Source organism: Microtus ochrogaster, linkage group LG1 (genome assembly GCF_000317375.1).
Source record: "Microtus ochrogaster isolate Prairie Vole_2 linkage group LG1, MicOch1.0, whole genome shotgun sequence".
Lineage (NCBI taxonomy): Eukaryota > Metazoa > Chordata > Mammalia > Rodentia > Cricetidae > Microtus > Microtus ochrogaster.
This window is the reverse complement of record NC_022027.1, coordinates 45,066,295-45,083,848: the sequence shown is the minus strand read 5'-3', so window position 1 is coordinate 45,083,848 and position 17,554 is coordinate 45,066,295. Positions and strand designations below refer to the sequence as shown.

The following is a 17,554-nucleotide window of genomic DNA, read 5'->3' as shown; positions in this document are numbered from 1 at the left end:
TTCTGTCTGTGTGTATGTCTGCAGGCCAGAAGAGGGCACCAGACCTCATTACAGGTGGTTGTGAGCCACCATGTGGTTGCCAGGAATTGAACTCAGGACCTTTGGAAGAGCAGGCAATGCTCTTAACCACTGAGCCATCTCTCCAGCCCTCAATATGTTTTCTAGATCCATCCATTTGCCTGCAAATTTCAAGATGCCATTTTTTTTTTTCCTGCTGTGTAGCACTCAGTTGTATAAATGTATCACATTTTCTTTATCCATTCTTTGGTCAAGGGGCATTTAGGTTGTTTCTGTAGTAGAGTTTGAAGTCAGGGATTGTGATGACTCCAGAAGTTCCTATATTGTATTGCTTTGGCTATCCTGGGTTTTTTGCTTTTCCATATGAAGTTGAGTATTGTTCTTTGAGGTCTGTGAAGAATTTTGCTGGGATTTTGATGAGTATTGCATTGAATCTGTAGATTGCTTTTGGCAAGATTGCCATTTTTACTCTGTTAAGTCTACTTACCCAAGAGCATGGGAGATCTTTTCAGTTTCTTTAAAAAATTTAAAGTTCTTGGGCTGGAGAGATGGCTCAGAGGTTAAGGACGCTGACTATTCTTCCAGAGGTCCTAGGTTCAAGTCCCAGCAACCACATGGCTCACAACCATCTACAATGAGATGTGGTGCCCTCTTCTGGCATGCAGTTATACATGGGGGCAGCACATTGTATTGTATACATAATAAATAAAATCTTTAAAAAAAAAAAGATGTAAAGTTCTTGTTATGCAGGGTTCTTCCACTTGTTTGCTCATTCTTTTTTTTTCAAGTCATTTTATCTTTAATAGCCTGGAATTAATTCAAAGCATGAAAAACAAAAGTTAAGATCGTTCCTTTTACGGGAGATCCCCATTACGATAGACTCAGTCACATGGTGAGATAGGATTCCAAACAGTAAGGGAAGGTATCATGCTCACAGATTTAGTTACAGATAATCAGCCTAGGGGCAGGCAGCAGATGAAATTAACAAACTCTCAGAGAACAGGATGCGGTTGCTGGGTCATGAGCACCTTGAAGCGTTTCTTGATGATGGTTCGGTGTCTTGAGTATTTGATGTTAGGGGAGAACCGAGCAAGATGGGCAGAGCAAGTGTGTTGTCCCGTAGGATCAAATTTCTTCAACGTATAGACACAATCTCCCTATTGGTTGAGGTCATACTGGAGAAGCTGTCTGCAGTCGCCTTTGCCACGAGTGCTGAGAACTTCTCATTCTTAAGCCATTTAGGTGTTGTGAAGTTTTCTTGTGTGACTGTTGCTAGGTTACTGAATTAGATGAGTTAGTTTATATGTGGCAGTACCTTAGAAGGTAAGAGACCCAAAAAAAGGAAATTGTACCATGCAAAGATGAAGTGTTTTGTATTTCAAAAGACTAAGGGGATATTGGGTGGGAATATTCCTTATTGGTTGAAAATCTGCTTATGGGTTAGTATTGGTCATTTATAATCAGATCAGTGGTCTAGGGACTGATATTTTAGTCAATAGTCACACTTCGCCGTACACCTACTAATAATACACTTCCTGCAAGGCCTACATCTATCTGGTTTTATTAAGCTAAGGCAGCAGCATTGCATGCATTTTGTTTGTTTTTGAGGCAAGGTCTCATTGTGCAGCCCTGACTGTTCTAGAACTCAAGCTCCATCTGACTCTTGAGTGTTGGAATTTAAGGCATGCACCACTGTGCCCACCATTAATGTTAACTTTTCCCCCTCAATTCATTGCTTTCTACTGTTTTCATATGCTGTCGTAGCTTTAGTATCTACTTTTTTCTTGTCTTTCAGGCAGAGGAGATATGGAACAGAATGATTCTGACAACCGGAGGATAATTCGTTATCCGGATAGTCATCAGCTTTTCGTTGGTAACTTGCCTCATGATATTGATGAAAATGAACTGAAAGAATTCTTTATGAGTAAGTGGTTAATTTTGCTTCTATATTAGATTTACTGTATTTCAGACAACCATAGTTGCTCTCCAGGGCTCAGTCCTCTCCTGCCTTGTGGTCCTGACCTGCCCTCCATGAGCAAGAGAATCTGGACTGGTTGGGGGTGTCCTGTCCAAGTGGACCACAGGACTCCACGGTTTTCAGTACAACAACTCCACCACCTAGCATGCTTTGAACATGAAGGTTCCCTTCAAAGAGGATATTCTTGAACTTAAATGCAGCTTTTTAAAAGGAAGAAATAGGTGTATGTTTTCATAGTGCACCCAGTTTAAAAGGAAGAAATAGGTATATGTTTTCATAGTGCACCCAGTTTAAAAGGAAGAAATAGGTGTATGTTTTCATAGTGAACCCAGTTTGTAAATGACTTGTCTCTGTGTTGTGTCTCCTGCTTCCAGTCTCACTAGCATTGGTCAGAGGGAGAGAAGATGACATGACCCCAGTGACTGCTGAGTGTTGGTGCCCGGGTTCAGGAGATGAGAAAGAGCTGGGCAAAACTGACAGTCTTACATTTAGAACTAGAAGACTTGCTGCTAAAGACGGAAAAAATTTTTTTGTCTTTTTAAAACTTGACAGGTTTTTTCCTTATGAACACTAGTGACACACATCTGCTGAAGTTTTAGGGGTCTGAGGTGACGTCCCTCCTGAGCAAGTGGTACTACAAGAATCACCTTGTTTTATTTTCAGCTGGGTGAGAAACATTTAAAGTCACTAGAATGTTTTGTTAAAATATTTAACCCTTGGTGTAATGTCTATTTTCACAGGCTTTGGAAACGTTGTGGAACTTCGCATCAATACTAAGGGTGTTGGGGGAAAACTTCCAAATTTTGGTTTTGTGGTTTTTGATGATTCTGAACCAGTTCAGAGAATCTTAATTGCAAAAGTAAGTGAATTTTGATTTTCCTTTTTGTCGTATATAGTATGAATTGAGACATTTTAAAACCATAGAAAATATTTATGGTAAGCTAAAAATAGTTAATTATGAAATGGTATTTATGCAAAGAATGACTAAAGAGGTCTATTGTATGTATCTTAAATTTCATTTGTTCAACTGAAAAAGGCCAAAATTTGTATATTAAAACTTCCTTAAAGTTTCTTATTTCTGAGATTTAAAAAAATTATATATGCAAATTAATATTTATTCTTGTGTACCCCACCCATGTTATTTTTCTCCTTTTTTAAAGCCAATTATGTTTCGAGGAGAAGTACGCTTAAATGTGGAAGAGAAGAAGACGAGAGCTGCCAGAGAGCGAGAAACCAGGGGTGGAGGTGACGACCGCAGGGATATCAGGCGCAATGACCGAGGTCCTGGTGGTCCACGTGGAATTGTGGGTGGCGGAATGATGCGTGATCGTGATGGAAGAGGACCACCTCCACGAGGTGGCATGGCACAGAAACTTGGTTCTGGAAGAGGAACCGGGCAAATGGAAGGCCGCTTCACAGGACAGCGTCGTTGAAGTTCCACTGTGGGCAAAGTTTCGGCAGTGGTACCTAACTCATCGTGTTTGCATTCTTGTTAAGTTTTTTTGGCTTTTGGAATGTGACACAGCCTTTTTGATCATTTCTTTGATGTGAAAGCATCTTTTGGTTATCAGTTAAATTGAAGTGGACATTATTCCCCCAATTTCACAACAGGATTCATATTGTTAATTTATAAATCTAGACTTGGAGAATTAAGGACTGAGAAATGACCATATCTTAAACTGTCTACAACAAAATGAACTTTAAAGGACATGCCCACTGAATTCAGGTCATTTGAGTTTTTGTTTTTTTTTTTTTTAATCCTCTGCTGCACATTTTGTTTAAGTGTTAACTGTTTCTGCTGTTAATGTTGGAAACACAAATAGTGCAATTTGTGCAATTGGAGAACTTGCCTTTTTTTTTTTTTTCTTGGCTTCCCCCCAATACAAACCAACAGAAACTTGTTATGTATTCATCAAAATGCACTATCAGGTACTCTGAAGTCATTAACGTTGACATCTGCACCAGGAGGCAACAGGGAAAAATATCTTTTATCTTCTTTTCCAGTAGAGAATAGTTTGTGAAATGATGAGGGCATTTTATCTGCTTGCTGTGACCAGCGTGTGCACACACAAACCTTACTTAACAAGACTGCAAATATTCCAGAAGGAAATCATTTAGTTATGAACGAAATAACAAAAAATGAGAACCTCAAATGCTGTGGTCTTAAATACTAGGCCAGATTTAGCGGCTCCTTATTGTAAGAGTTTTCGACCTGCCCTCCTGAGTACAGGGATGGCTGGCTGCTCAACACACTCCTCCTCCTCTTTCCTTTCTTTAAACTGTGGACAGTGAAAACTGTTTGCTGTATTTTTGTTCTCTGGTAATGTAATAAGCATGATGGTGCCTTCTACAACATCATTCCAGTCTCGCTGGTGATTCTGTGCAGTGTGGTTATCAGTTGCTGTGCTGCGAAGCCAACCAGCTGCAAAACGTTGAAGAAAATCATTGATGTATAAAAATTGCAGTATCTTTAAAATCAGTAAAATGGATGCTTATTTATCTTGTTCTTTAGTTAACAACTCTGTTCTATGTGGGAGGGAGTCTTGTGTGTTTGAAGGGGGCGAAAGTCAGTTATTTGAGTAAGTCTAGTTGACTTTTAGCTTGAATGTGAACTATAAAATGTTATCACTTAATGCTTGGAAAGTAAAACAACTTGATGTACATTTTAGTCACATTTTAAAAGCAGTCAGATTCCCCAAAATGGCAAGTAAACTTAAGTGAGGATACTGCGGCTTTCAGAGGGAAGAATGGCAGCTCCGAAGGTTTGGGGGGCAGGGAACTGTCATTCATTTTGCACAATTCTTGAACTGATGTCAGCACCCGAATGGCTCCTGAATTTAAGTCTGGGACGACATCTTTTTATTTTTACATGAATCTTTAAACAATTCTGTGAGCAAAGTTTCTAGCTGCTGGATTTATTGTGTCTTTATAGCAGGTTCCAGTAAACCACAAGAATGACAAAGGTTATCCGCTTTCATGGTTGGAACAGTCGGTGTGTATCACATTTCTGCTGTTTCAAGCAAGAAGCGGAATAAACAAGTGTGACCACTCAAAAGCTGCTTGTTAGTTAACATGGAAGACTTCTCCATCCTACCTTAGTGAAAACAAACACACACTTGACATGGTAGCCAGTCGGTTCTGAACTATTTGACTGTTTGCTAATTAGTAAACCGTTTTTGTCAGCTGGGCAATATGGGTAAAATTTATTGTCTCTTTCCCCTTTGAATGAGGTCTTCCATGTTTGAGGGAATGTCTTGCACTATTGCATATATTTTGTGGACACAGATTTTTGTAGTTTCCATTTTGGAAGGCTAAGGTTTTTTGTTTGTTTGAAACAGTTTTACACTTTCTAATGTATAGTACTTGAAGTTCGTACTAGAGAATTACTTTGGAGTTTTGAAACTTTTATCCAAACTACTTTGAAATAAGTGGCTTTATTGTCAGCGGTTTTCCCCTAAGTGTACCTTTCTTTTGTTCTTATTTCCCTCTTCCTATTGTATGTATGTGTAAATACTTTCACACACATAAAAACACATGGACACAGCATATGTATTTCAATCCAGGATATTGCCCTTTAACCCATAGAAACTGTTATGGCAACAAAAGACAGAGGTGTTAAGTGTAATAGAGAAGTGGAGCTCAGAGCCATCCAGCTTCATCCAGCCTTTACATACCACAGATGAGACATGAACACACCACACGGAGAAGTTTACATGGTAGCTTCACCTGCAGAACTGTGGACTTTCAACATTTTGTCCCCCTTTCAGTGACAAACTAAAACATTACTCATCTACCGTTTCTGTTATTTGCTGATTTATTTTATTCTGATGGTAATATTCTATCCTTCTGACAGTATTGCAACCAAATTGGCTTTACCATCTTGGCTTTAGTAGGTATAGAGGACAATGGATTACCATCTTTATTTTGTAATGTGTTAAGCATTATATGCTGGTAGAATCTAGTTTAATTGTTTCAGGTGGAAAGTATTCTTTTTGAGTTTCCATTTTGAATGTGTTTGGACTAAAATAATAAACTACTGATGTCTGCAGCATTTATCTATGTCCCTACTTTAATCTGAAGTTACATTATCCCAAACATTTTCTTCCAGTTGCATTTCATACAGTCTGAATTAGAGAAACAGTTTGAAAAAACTGCTTTTTGTTACCACATTTGGTATATAAGAAAGCAAAACATACCTAGTTTACAAGTAAAAGAATGCCCCCCCCCCCAAAAAAAAAAGAATGTCCCAGCAGACTGAGGAGAATGAGAAAGTGCAAATACACTTTCAGATAGTTGTTGGGAAGGGAGCTCTGGTGATCAGGCTCCTGAGGAGAATGAGAAAGTGCAAATACACTTTCAGATAGTTGTTGGGAAGGGAGCTCTGGTGATCAGGCTCGTACACAGCTCCTTTGAGCCTGGGCTGCTTAAAATCTCAGGCGGTCGGTGGTGGCACACACCTTTAATCCCAACAGAGGTAGGCGGATCTCTGAATTCAAGGCCAGCCTGATCTACGGAGAGTTCCAGGACAGGCTCTAAAGCTACATAGAAATCCTGTCTTAAAAAACAATAACAAAGCCCAAAATCTCAACAGGAATAGCAAGTTTGTGAATGTGTGTTAGACAGAATGTGACTATCAATAATGTTTTAAAATTTTTTGAGACGGGGGTTGTCCTGCTAGCCTTGAACTCCGAGATCCGTCTGCCGCTTTCTCCTGAGTGTTGGAATTAAAGGTGTGCACCACCACCGTCTGCTCAAAAAAACTCTTGAAAATAGGCCAAAATATGCAGGAGCAAGTTACTGGGTCTGGGATTTTTATATTTTGGAGACAGGATCTGGAGAACTTAATCAGGCTGATTTCATTCCAAGCTCATGTCATCAAGGGATCCTGTGCCTTGGCCTCCCACACACTGGCGCTGCTGGTAGTATGCAGGTGTGGATGGTTGGTTTGCCTGGCTTATTTTCAAAATGTTTTTATGGTGTTGGACATTGAGCCTAGACCATTCTCTTACTAGGCAGGTATCTTACTACTCAAGTTGGCTCGGGAAATTCTCAAATATTAATAAAGATGTAAAAATTATCATGTGAGGATCACTGACAGCACAGCTACCTGGCTTATCCAATAATAAATGGTTCATCCAGGATCAAAATGGGAGAGAATGTAATAGTGACCGTCAGCGGTCTCTGTGACCTGGGTACCAAGTAATGCACGCTTGAGATGGAGTAGTTTCTTCGAGGAAGTCTGGAGGGAGAGTATTTCAAGTGGAAAAACAATGTAGCCGTCCACATTTCATAGAAGAACAGTTTGGATATTCGTGATGAAGCATCAGTCAAATGTCTAATTGGGCTTTTTATTTATTTTTTTTTAATTTTTGGTTAGGCAGGGTCTCACATTGGTGTCCTGACTGGCCTGGACAGTTATTTAGGCCAAATTGGTCTCAAATTCCCTGTGTCTTGAATCTGGAATTAAAGGTGTGTGCTATTACTTCTGATTAATTGTAGAATTCTAAAATGCTCTGTGCCGAGCGTTTTTTGCAACCTCTGGATTAGATGGGATCATCTAGGAAGAGTACAGAAAAGGCCGAACACTAAGCTCCTGCAGCCTCTCGTAATTAAAGGTCAAGTGCAGGTGTTGGAGGCAGAGAACCCTGGGACATTACGGAGGACAAGGACTGGTGTCCTGGGGAAGAATAGGCGGTTGTGCTGAGTGCTGTGGAGAAGTCAGAACGACAAATGCCTTACTGCAGAGCAGCTGTGTAACAGACCCTAACCAGTTTTCCCTGTCGGGGAGTGGAGGTGCAGCAGCTGCCTCTGGCCTCCCCGTCTTTTCGGAACAGTTGAATGGAGGGTCTACTAGGTAGGTGTAGGGCAGCTTTGAGATTGCTTTAGAGCATAGCACATGAAGGGCCTTGCTATGGACCAGGTCTGGGTCCATGAAAGTCTGTCATGAACTCATTGACAGCAAGAAATAAGCCATCTTGTAGGGATAGGAGAGGGGCAGGTGATTATGAGTAGCAGGTTATGTGCCCTGGATAGCTGGCAGTAGCAGGTAGAATATAGTGGCTTGCTAACAGCCATCTCGGTGAAGTGATGGCTGAAGCCTAAGAGGACTGCAGGTAAGAATGGAAACTCTGTCTTCTGAAGTTTAAAAAAGCAATTTTAAAAAATGTGAAAAAAAAATAAAAATAAAAATAAATGTGTATGGGTGTTTGGCTCATATGTCAGTGTGCTACTGTGTGCCTGGTGCCTTCAGGCCAAAAGACAGTGGGAAAAAAACAGCTCCACATAGTTTAGTATTTGAGGATTAGATTCCTGAATTAGCACCAATGTCAATATCTTAGTGACTGTCAGTGCAAAATATAAGCTATGTAGATCTTGGAACAAGTGGTATACAGGATTTTCCCTTTGCAGATCTAACAAGCCTTTGGTGTGGGCACGGGTGGGGATCTCAGATCTTAGTATGCAGACTTCGTTGGCTAGGAACTCAGAAATCCTGCCTCTACCTCTGAGTTGCATGCCTGACTTCTTGAGACAGGGTCTGTCTTGTAACCCTGGCTCTCCTATAACTGGCTATGTAGACCAGGCTGGCCTAGAACTCGGTCTGCCTGCCTCTGCAGGTGCTGGGTTTAAAGGTGTGAGCCATTATGCTTAGCCCTAAGTTTTTAATAAGTGAAATCATTGTAGATGGAGAGCAGAACCTCAAAATGAGTCACACTGTTTTTATTTTCCTCCCCTCTTTTTCTTACTGGACTCAAATCCACCATTTTCTTTTGGTTTTTAGAAACAGGATTTATCCCTGTTAGTCTGGCTGTCCTGGAACTTGCTCTGTAGATCAGGCTGGCCTTAAACACAGAGATTGGCCTGCCTCTGCATCCTAAGTGCTAAGATTAAAGGCATGTGCCATCACTGCCTAGCAGCCCTCAAGTTTTTAATAGTGTGTGTTGTGTTCATAGTTATGGTATAGTATACTGTAACAGAGAATAATATCTTTGTGTCAAGATATTAGAACCCTTTTGTTCTCTTGATGACTTGAGTAATACCAAAACCTCTCAATAATCAGGTTCTCGGAACTGCAGAGGCCTTGGGGTAAGGGTAGGGAAGCAAGGAATGGCTCTCGTACGTGCTTGCCTTTGGGTGACAAGATGTACAGTGATGGCAGTTATGAAGTAGTTTAATATAGATAATTGTCAGTGTGGGGACTGTAAGCTTAAGATTTATAAATTTGCTAAAAGTATTTCTGGGGAGATGGGTAATTCTTAGTTTCTTTTTTAATTGAGAGGTAATTTACATGCCTAGCAATCACTTTAAGAATTTTTTTATTGCACATCAGGGTAGCTTTCAGGAGTCAGCCCCCCTCCCCTGGATCCCAAGGATCCATCTCAAGTCTGTAGGCCTGGTGACAAGTACCTTACCCACCTGAACATCACATTGACTTCTTGTCACCTGGTTTAAAAGTGTACAACTGAGTTCTTGTTGATTTCACAGGGTTATATAACCATCACTACTGTCGTAAGTTCAGAATATTTTCATCACCTCCCAAAAGAAACCCTATACCCATTAGTGATTATTTCCTTTTCCCATGTACCTCTAAGTCAGTGGTTCTCAACCTTCCTAATGCTACGACCCTTTAATACAGTTTCTCAGGCTGTGGTGACCCCCAACTATAAAATTATTTATTTCATAACTTTTGCTGCTGTTATGAATAGTAGTGTAAATATCTGATATGCAATCCCTAAAGGGGTTGGAACTCCCAGGTTGAGAACAACTATGGTCTAACTCATGGCTACCATCTTTTGTTCCTGTGGGTCAGCCTATGCTGGACATTTCACATAAAACAGAATCCTGAGTAGCATTTTGTGTAGCATCTTCCCTTTCTAGTATTTTTATGATTCATCTACATTGTGATATGAATCCACTTCCACTTAATGGTTGAAGAATATTCCATTACAGTGGAACTGCTACAAGCTGCAACATTGTACAGTAATTGTTCAGCCATCTTTTCGTGAGCGATGTATCAGGACCAAGGGCTCAGGTAAAGGCTCTGTGAATAAAGTGACTGTCCTTTGCTGTAGACTTTGCTGTGCTAGCTCCCTTTCTGTTACATGTTTGGGGATTAATTCCCACACTTCAGAACTGTTTAGTGAAAATAGTTTCCCACTGCTAAGTCTTGTTCCTCTCTCTAAGTGCAGAGATCTGCCTTCCTGCAATTATCTTTATCAGCAGGCATTTGGTCAGAGTTTAGGGTCCAGGCAAAGAGCATCCCATCTAAGATAGTCACGGATCTCCAAGGACAGACTACCTGCCCAAGCTGCTGCTCTGGTTTTACCCCACAACACCCACAATTAGAACAGCTGATAACTGCGTAGCCCGGAACTGATAATTTAGAGGCCTGGGTCTCTTCGTTTAGAGCAGACAATTCCAGACCTGCGGCAGTAGTAACTAGTGTCTGGTGTATGTGCTATCCGGTCAAGAGCCACCAGCTTCCCCTAGGTTGCCTAGTTACCTGGCAGCCTCTATACATACTGGGAGAAAAGGAGTGGCACACTGATTTACGATACAATCCGTGCCCTATTCATAATCTTACTGAAAGTAAACCTTTTAGCTCTTTTATCTATCACCTAATAATGCAGCATAGCATACTAATCTTCCCCTCTAGAATTTCCTGATTTAATTCCCTTAACTTTCTCCATTAAGTAGTACACCGAATGTGTACTAGCCACTCGTGTGTGTGTGTGTGTGTGTGTGTGTGTGTGTATGTGTGTGTGTGAAAACCCTTAATCTGATTTTCCATGGGGCAAAAGAATTCTGGCCCTGGAACCTGCTAGGGCCGGAGAATTGCTGGTTTTAAGGATGCATGTGACTGGGAACGTTTGTAACGGGTAGAACGAGGGCCAGTGTAGAATGATGTAGAAAGAGCAAAGGAGAATTGATAGAAATGAGAAAGAAGGAAGGAGAATAAAGAAAAAGATGGACGATTCCTGTTGTGAGTAGATTTCCTACCCCTCAGATTTCTAGCCCCTCTTTAGCTCTCCATGGCATCTTTAATTGAACCCTGAGAGTCTTTTTTTTTTTTTTTTCTTGGTTTTTCGAGACAGGGTTTCTCTGTGGCTTTGGAGCCTGTCCTGGAACTAGCTCTGTAGACCAGGCTGGTCTCGAACTCACAGAGATCCGCCTGCCTCTGCCTCCCGAGTGCTGGGATTAAAGGCGTGCGCCACCATCGCCCGGCCCCTGAGAGTCTTAAAGGTGAAAAATTTTAAGTCTCCTAAACTCAATCTTAATGCTGTGATCCTTAAATACAGTTCCTCATGTGGTGACCCCTGGGCCATTAAATTTTCATTGCTACTTCGTAACTGTAATTTTGCAACTGCTATGAATTGTAATATAAATGTTTTCTGATGGTCCTAGGTGACCCCTATGAAAGGGATGTGTAACCCCAAAGGGGCCAAGGTCCACAGGTTGAGAACCACTGTTATAGGGAATGAAAATGCTGAACCACATCCTCAGTCTTAACAGATTGGTTTCTCTGCTGATGGACATGTGGGTTTCCTCTTGGCTGCTGTCAACACCACAACCACAAGTGTTGAAATAGAAGCTTTTCTGTGAATGCAGCTGTTAATTTCTTGGGTGTGTATTGAGAAATAGAACTGCTGTGTTGTTACAGTCCTCCACCCATTTACAGCTCTGCTTTGGTGCCATTTCTGGAGGACTGGGCTCCACCTCAGGGCATCTCCAGTGTTTTCCTTTGAACGCTGTCACTAATTCTGATGATTTTTTAATTTTAAGAGCCATTTTATGGCTTTCCTACTGTGAGTGGTTCATGTTAATGGCATTTTTCTTACTGTTCTTTCATTCTGCTTAACTTAAGCTACCCAAAGGAAGCACTATATACTTCACCTTTTTTGTTATTATTATTTTGTGTGCCAGAGTTTGTTATTGCTGGACAATGGCTTTACTGCTGCGCTGAGTCCTCACATCTGAATTTTTACCCTTGTGGATCAATTATTTTGTGTCATATCCAAGATTTCACAAACAGCTTTTTCTGATTTTTTTCTTATTTGTCCCTGTTAAATTACTCTTGTCCTGTCCACAGTTATAGTCACTCCCTCCAGCTCTTCATTTTCAAATTACCAGCTAGTCATTATAATTTATCTATTGTCTAGTTGGATACCAGGCTTTCCCCACCGTTCTCTGTTCCTTTGTTTAATCATCTCGTATTACATACCCATTTCTCCATTCTTGCCCTTGAGCTTGTCGAACGGTCAGTTTTCACTGTAAATTCATGGTATCCAGGTTCAGGTGGGCACATTGGACTTTTTATTCTGGTCATATTTGAGTGACTGTTAGAACTACCTACCTGAGGGAGTTTAAGCTTACAAATTCTTGAGCCTTAGTCTGACTAGTACTTTAGTTACCTTGTTTTGTTTGAGACAGAGTCTCAGTATGTAGCTCTGGCTGGCCTCGAACTTGCTACATAGCTTAGGCTGGGCTACCTGGGATTAAGGTTCTCACTACCATGTCAGGCTGCCCAAAACCAGGTTTACTAGAAAAATGAACTTCACTAAAGACCCAGACTAGCTAACATGCACGTGTTCTCTCTGCTTATTCTCTGCTCTAATGCACCCTTACACTTGGTATCTCACCAGTTCTTCACGTTGCCTCCTTAGCTCACATTTTCCTGTTTGAAATAAATAAAACAGTTATTTTACTGTTTAAGAAAACAAAGAATCCCATTTGTTTTTCATAAGCTCTCTCTTCTCTCCAGGAATGGGGTTGACCCAGGATGTGATCTTCCTTCCTTCCCTTCCTGGGAGTGTCTCCCCTAGCCCAGGACGGCCTTGGATTTGAGCTTGAGTTTGTGATGCTCCTGCTCCCCACCTCTGAGGGCTGAGATTACAGGGCTGCCCCACGACCATAACATCTTCTTATAAAATGTGGGGTGTCGACCCCAGGGCTTGTGCTTTCCAGGAAAGCAGTCCATCGCTCAATTGTTCTTCCAGGTTCCAAAAGGACTTACACTTCCTGAATACCCTCTATCTCCTTTAGTTATTTCCCACTTGCATTGTTTTAAAATGCTTTCTCGGGGCTGGAGAGATGGCTCAGTGGTTAAGAGCATTGCCTGCTCTTCCAAAGGTTCTGGGTTCAATTCCTGGCAACCACAGGGTGGCTCACAACCATCTGTAATGAGGTCTGGTGCCCTCTTCTGTCCTGCAGACATACACACAGAATATTGTATACATAATAAATAAATATTTTTTTTAAAATGCTTTCTCAAGAAGTATCACCTGTTCACTTTTGGCCTTTATCCTTTCTGTTCCCATGGATACCAAAGGGTTATTTCAGTTTCAGGGCCTCTTCGAAGGCTCTGAAAATGTTCCCTTTTGTAAGGCTGGAAAAAAGTAAAGTACTTATGAGCTTCCTACTCCCAACAAACCTCAGTTTATTCATAAAAATTCATATGAGAGGCTAGAGAGATGGCTCAGTGGCTAAGAGCACTTCCACTCCCGAGGACCCAGGTTTGATTCCCAGCATGCACATGACAGCTCACAAGCTGGCTATAACTCCAGTTCCAGGGGGGTCTGACGCCCTCTCCTGATCTCTATGGGCACCAGGCACACTCATGGTGCTCAGACACACATGGAGCCAGAGCACACAAAAAATATTTTTTTTAAAAAGCTCATGTTTGTTACAGTTTAAAGGAAAGAGATGGGAAATATCTTCAGCTTGGTCACAGCTCATGGCTACATTATGACTCCTCTCGGGTTGTCCCCAAAAGGCGATTTCCATAACCAGATCCCAGGCTGGTCCTCAAAACTGTAGGTTCGCGAACTAGATTTTAAGCAGCTTGGTGAAGGTAAGTAACTGAGCACCAGGATACTTCCCTGGTTCCAGCTGCTTTAGAAACCAAATAAGATTACAAATTGTGTGGCTATTGTAAAAATAAAAATATTTGGTCTTACAGTCTCAGTCCGTTAAAAACGAGGGAGAGCCCCCGTTTCCCTGCTTCCTGTATGAGTCAGCACACGCAAGATGATGGTCTACAGATCTTGCCCAGTCATGGTTTATCTGTTCTTTAGGCATAAGGAAGGCAAGTTTTAAGCTTCAGCTTACCCATCCTGTCCTGTCTACTCTGGGCTCTACCCCAAATCATGCCCTAGCATGCTGGCGTCCCCAGAGTCCTTTTTCAGGTCAAGGCTGTTCACCAAATATCTCTTTTACCTGCCTCTGCTAAACAACCTACTAAGCGCCTCGGTCCACCGCCCGGAACCGAAAGGAAGTGAGGAATCGCGACTGGGCGGAACCTCCCTGGGTGGGCCCGCGCTCCGCCGCGCCCCGGGCGGGTAAGGTGGGGGCACCTCTCACGGTCTCCTCAGTCCTCCAAAACCGGCACCTTCGCCCGCCTCGTGGCCACTCGAGGAACCAGCGATCCCTTGAGGGCTGAGGCGGTCTGGCCCGGGCGGAAAGGTCCCTACAAACTTAAGCCCGTAGGTGTGGAGACGCGGGCGTCACCTGACCGAACCTGCGGACTCCAGGTGAAGGGGCGGGGCGCGATGGCACGGAGCCAATCATAGCGCCTGACGACAGCGCTCCACCAATCAGAATCAGGGAGGTTCCGGCTCTCGCGGGGCGGGCCCGGGCGGGTGAGAGCCGCCCCCTTGCAGCTGGGTGGCCAACGCCTTCGCCCAAGGGTTACTTGGTTGGAGTGGTGCTGCTGCCCCGAGCTGAGCGGACCGCAGGGCTGTTGGCAGGCGGTGCCCTCTTTCCCTAGCTCAGTTCTCTGCAGCTCTTGGCAGTGACGGGTGCTTGTGTCCGCGCCTGTCGCGGACGCATTCTGACCCCGGCCCTTCCACTCTCTGGAGACTGCCTATGGCTGGGGACAGAGTGAGGTCGTTGCCTTGACGACGGCAGCATGCGGCCCGCGGTCCTCGGAAGCGTGAGCTTGCGGAGGGCAGAAGCCAATCTGCCTCCCTACCTGCTTCACCTAGGACCAGTAACTGCGTCCGCAGAGAAAATCCCAATACTGGGATTGCTAGTTTTGCTAGTTAGCATCTTTTAGATCTGCTAGCGAGATGCATATCACCTCCAATTTGTTTCCAAGTTGAAAACCTTTGGCTCTTTCCATGTGAAGGGTTTGGAAGACATAGTAAGTATAATACTTTGTAAAGCCCTGTTATCTCATTCTTTTTATCTATAGAAGATTTCGGTCTGATTTTAACAAAAGAAAATTGGTGGTATTTGAATAGTATGCTTGTATGGCACAGATCCTAGATTACTGTAGTGCCATCGTACCAGGCTCCCTTTTTGTGTGCCACGTGATAGTCATAGATTTAAGAATGGAAGGCAAGAACAAACATAGATTATAAATAACTGAGGAAACAAGGCGTATTTTATGCCGTGATACTTTTAAGGTATTTGTAGACATACTCACTTGAACGAGCAGGTGTGCTCAGTGTAGTGTGTCCACATGCCCAGTTGGTTGGGAGAATGAACTTGGAGATTGTATGATACTAGCTCATGATGTTTCAGAGCTCTGTAGACATGCTTAAAGTAATTTTTATTTTGTTCGCTTTGCATCTCCAAATATCTAGGATGCCAATTACAGTATGATTAAAAACAGTCCAGGATATAGTTTCCAGCTATTTGTATTATTGGCATTACTAACCTAAAGCGTGCTCCTTTATAATATATACTTCATGGAAGGCTAAAAACTAAGCATTAGAAGGGTTTTCCAAATATAGACATTTTATTAAAGAGTAACTAAAATTAAAGAGATTTTAAAATGCCAAATAAATGGGAAGCCAGTGCCTGGGATACTGGAAGTAGGTTTTTGTAGAGTCTGATACCCAAACCGAAATAAACTAGTGAAGGGTTTTGGATTTGATGTTCATGGGGATTGCCTTCATTCCCCCATCACTCTACGTTTGCAGTTTGCAAATCATGGGTGCTGGATGGTGTCATTCTGTGGCAGAAAAAAAAAATCTTCTTAACCTGTTGGAGGCCTGGGTTAATTCTCTCTCTCTCTCTTTCCCTCCCTCCTTCCCTCCCTCTCTCCCTCCCTCATCTCTATCTCATAAAACCTCAAACTGTTAAATATCAAGAGTTGGAAATGTAATATATTCTTTGGATTATTGTAATTTCCTAGAATAAAAAGATAATGGGATTTTTTGTATGTTTGTTGGTTTTCCCTTTGCTCTTCATATGCAGATAGAAAAGGCACTAAAACATCAGCGGTCTTTACAGTTTTAGCTTCAGATCGCCATAGTACTCCATCAGTATTAAGAGGAAAGAATCATTTTTGTTTCACAAGTTTGGTGTTTTGTATGGTCAGGCTTTAAAAATCCAACTATGAGTCATTTGAATATAAACTTACGTAATGGTTAAGCCCTTTCAAACCCCTGTAGAAACCAAAGTAGGATCTGAAGCAATGTTTTTTATTCATGGCTACTGGAATTTAAATTTCAAAAACCAGACTTAAAAACAAATAAAATTTATCCTGGACATGGTGGCATACTCTTTTAATCCCAGCACTTGTGAGGCAGAGTCAAGTAAATTCTATATAGTATATAGAATATTACTATAGTACACCATACTAAGCCCACATTCTACCACTGAGCAACATTTCCAGCCTAAAAACAATGATTTTTTTTCTGTATTAAATCATGCAATATGGAAAAAGTTGATTACTGGATTTTCATCAATTATTGATAAAATAAGATTACATTTATGATTGACTTTATTCAGAAAATGCTTTATAATGAGATAAAAGAATCCTTAAAAAAGAATTTAAGTCTAATATAGTAATTTAAGCAGTATATAAGAAAAGCAGAGAAGGAACTTGTGACATGGCTCAGAGCTTAAGAGCTCTGGCTGGAACCTGGCATTGGTGGCCCATACCTTTATCCCAGCACTTATGAGGCAGAGGAAGGCAGAGCTCTGTGAGTTCAAGACCAGCCTGGTCTACAAAGCAAAACAAAGCCCTGACTGCTCTTCCAAAGACCAGGGCTCAATGCCGAGCATCTCCATGGCAGTTCACTCTACCCGTAACTCCAATTCTAGGGGGTCTGACACCCTCACACAGACACACATGCAAGAAAACACCAGTGCACTAAAAGGAAAAAAAAGGAAAAAAGCAGAGAAAATTTATTAAAGATTCAGCCTTGATTCAGTGTATGGAAACAGGATTTCTCTTTTTAGCTCTGGCTGTCCTGGAACTTGCTTGTAGAACAGGTTGGCCTCGAACTCACAGAGATTTGCCAGTTTCTGCCTCCCAAGTGCTAGGATTAAAAGTGTGCACCACCATGTCCAGTAGTTACCTATTTTTATTTTATTTGTATGAATGTTTTCTCTGCACATACGTATGTGCACCAATATGAATGTCTGTGCCTAATGCGTATAGAGGCCAGAGGTGGATGTTGAGTCTTCTGAAGCCAGAGCTATGACTGTGATCCATTGTGGGGGTTTTGGGAACCAAACCCAGGTCCTCTGGGAGAGCAGTACATGTTCTTAATTGCTGAGCTGTCTCCAGTCCCAGAATAAAAATTTTTGATTTTCATGAAAACCAAA

General features: G+C 41.9%; 2 protein-coding genes, 1 non-coding gene and 1 pseudogene across 11 annotated transcripts in view; 3 read left to right on the top strand and 1 right to left on the bottom strand.

Annotated features, from left to right (window-relative positions):
- Positions 1–6,047, top strand: part of G3bp2 (G3BP stress granule assembly factor 2) — an 81,050-nt gene extending 75,003 nt beyond the window's left edge. For all 4 annotated transcript variants that reach the window (XM_013350897.2, XM_005359495.3, XM_005359493.3 and 1 more), the window contains 3 exons: positions 1,814–1,942; positions 2,737–2,855; positions 3,157–6,047. In XM_013350897.2, the coding sequence (XP_013206351.1) occupies positions 1,814–1,942; positions 2,737–2,855; positions 3,157–3,429 (521 nt within the window). In that variant the 3' untranslated portion in view covers positions 3,430–6,047. The remainder of the gene's footprint in view (positions 1–1,813; positions 1,943–2,736; positions 2,856–3,156) is intronic.
- On the bottom strand, positions 1,011–1,723 carry LOC101982317 (annotated as a pseudogene).
- LOC113457542 lies at positions 1,998–2,126 on the top strand. Its single transcript, XR_003378097.1, has one exon.
- An 8,322-nt stretch (positions 6,048–14,369) lies between the features above and the next one.
- The window catches only part of Cdkl2 (cyclin dependent kinase like 2), a 42,381-nt gene continuing 39,196 nt past the window's right edge, over positions 14,370–17,554 (top strand). For 3 of the 6 annotated variants that reach the window (XM_026785159.1, XM_005359492.2, XM_026785157.1), the window contains exon 1: positions 14,608–15,134. The gene's annotated coding sequence lies outside the window, so the exon portion shown is untranslated. Of the gene's footprint in view, positions 14,524–14,606; positions 15,135–17,554 lie in introns of those variants that run through there. The other 3 variants (XM_026785155.1, XM_026785158.1, XM_026785160.1) reach the window with 3 other exon arrangements.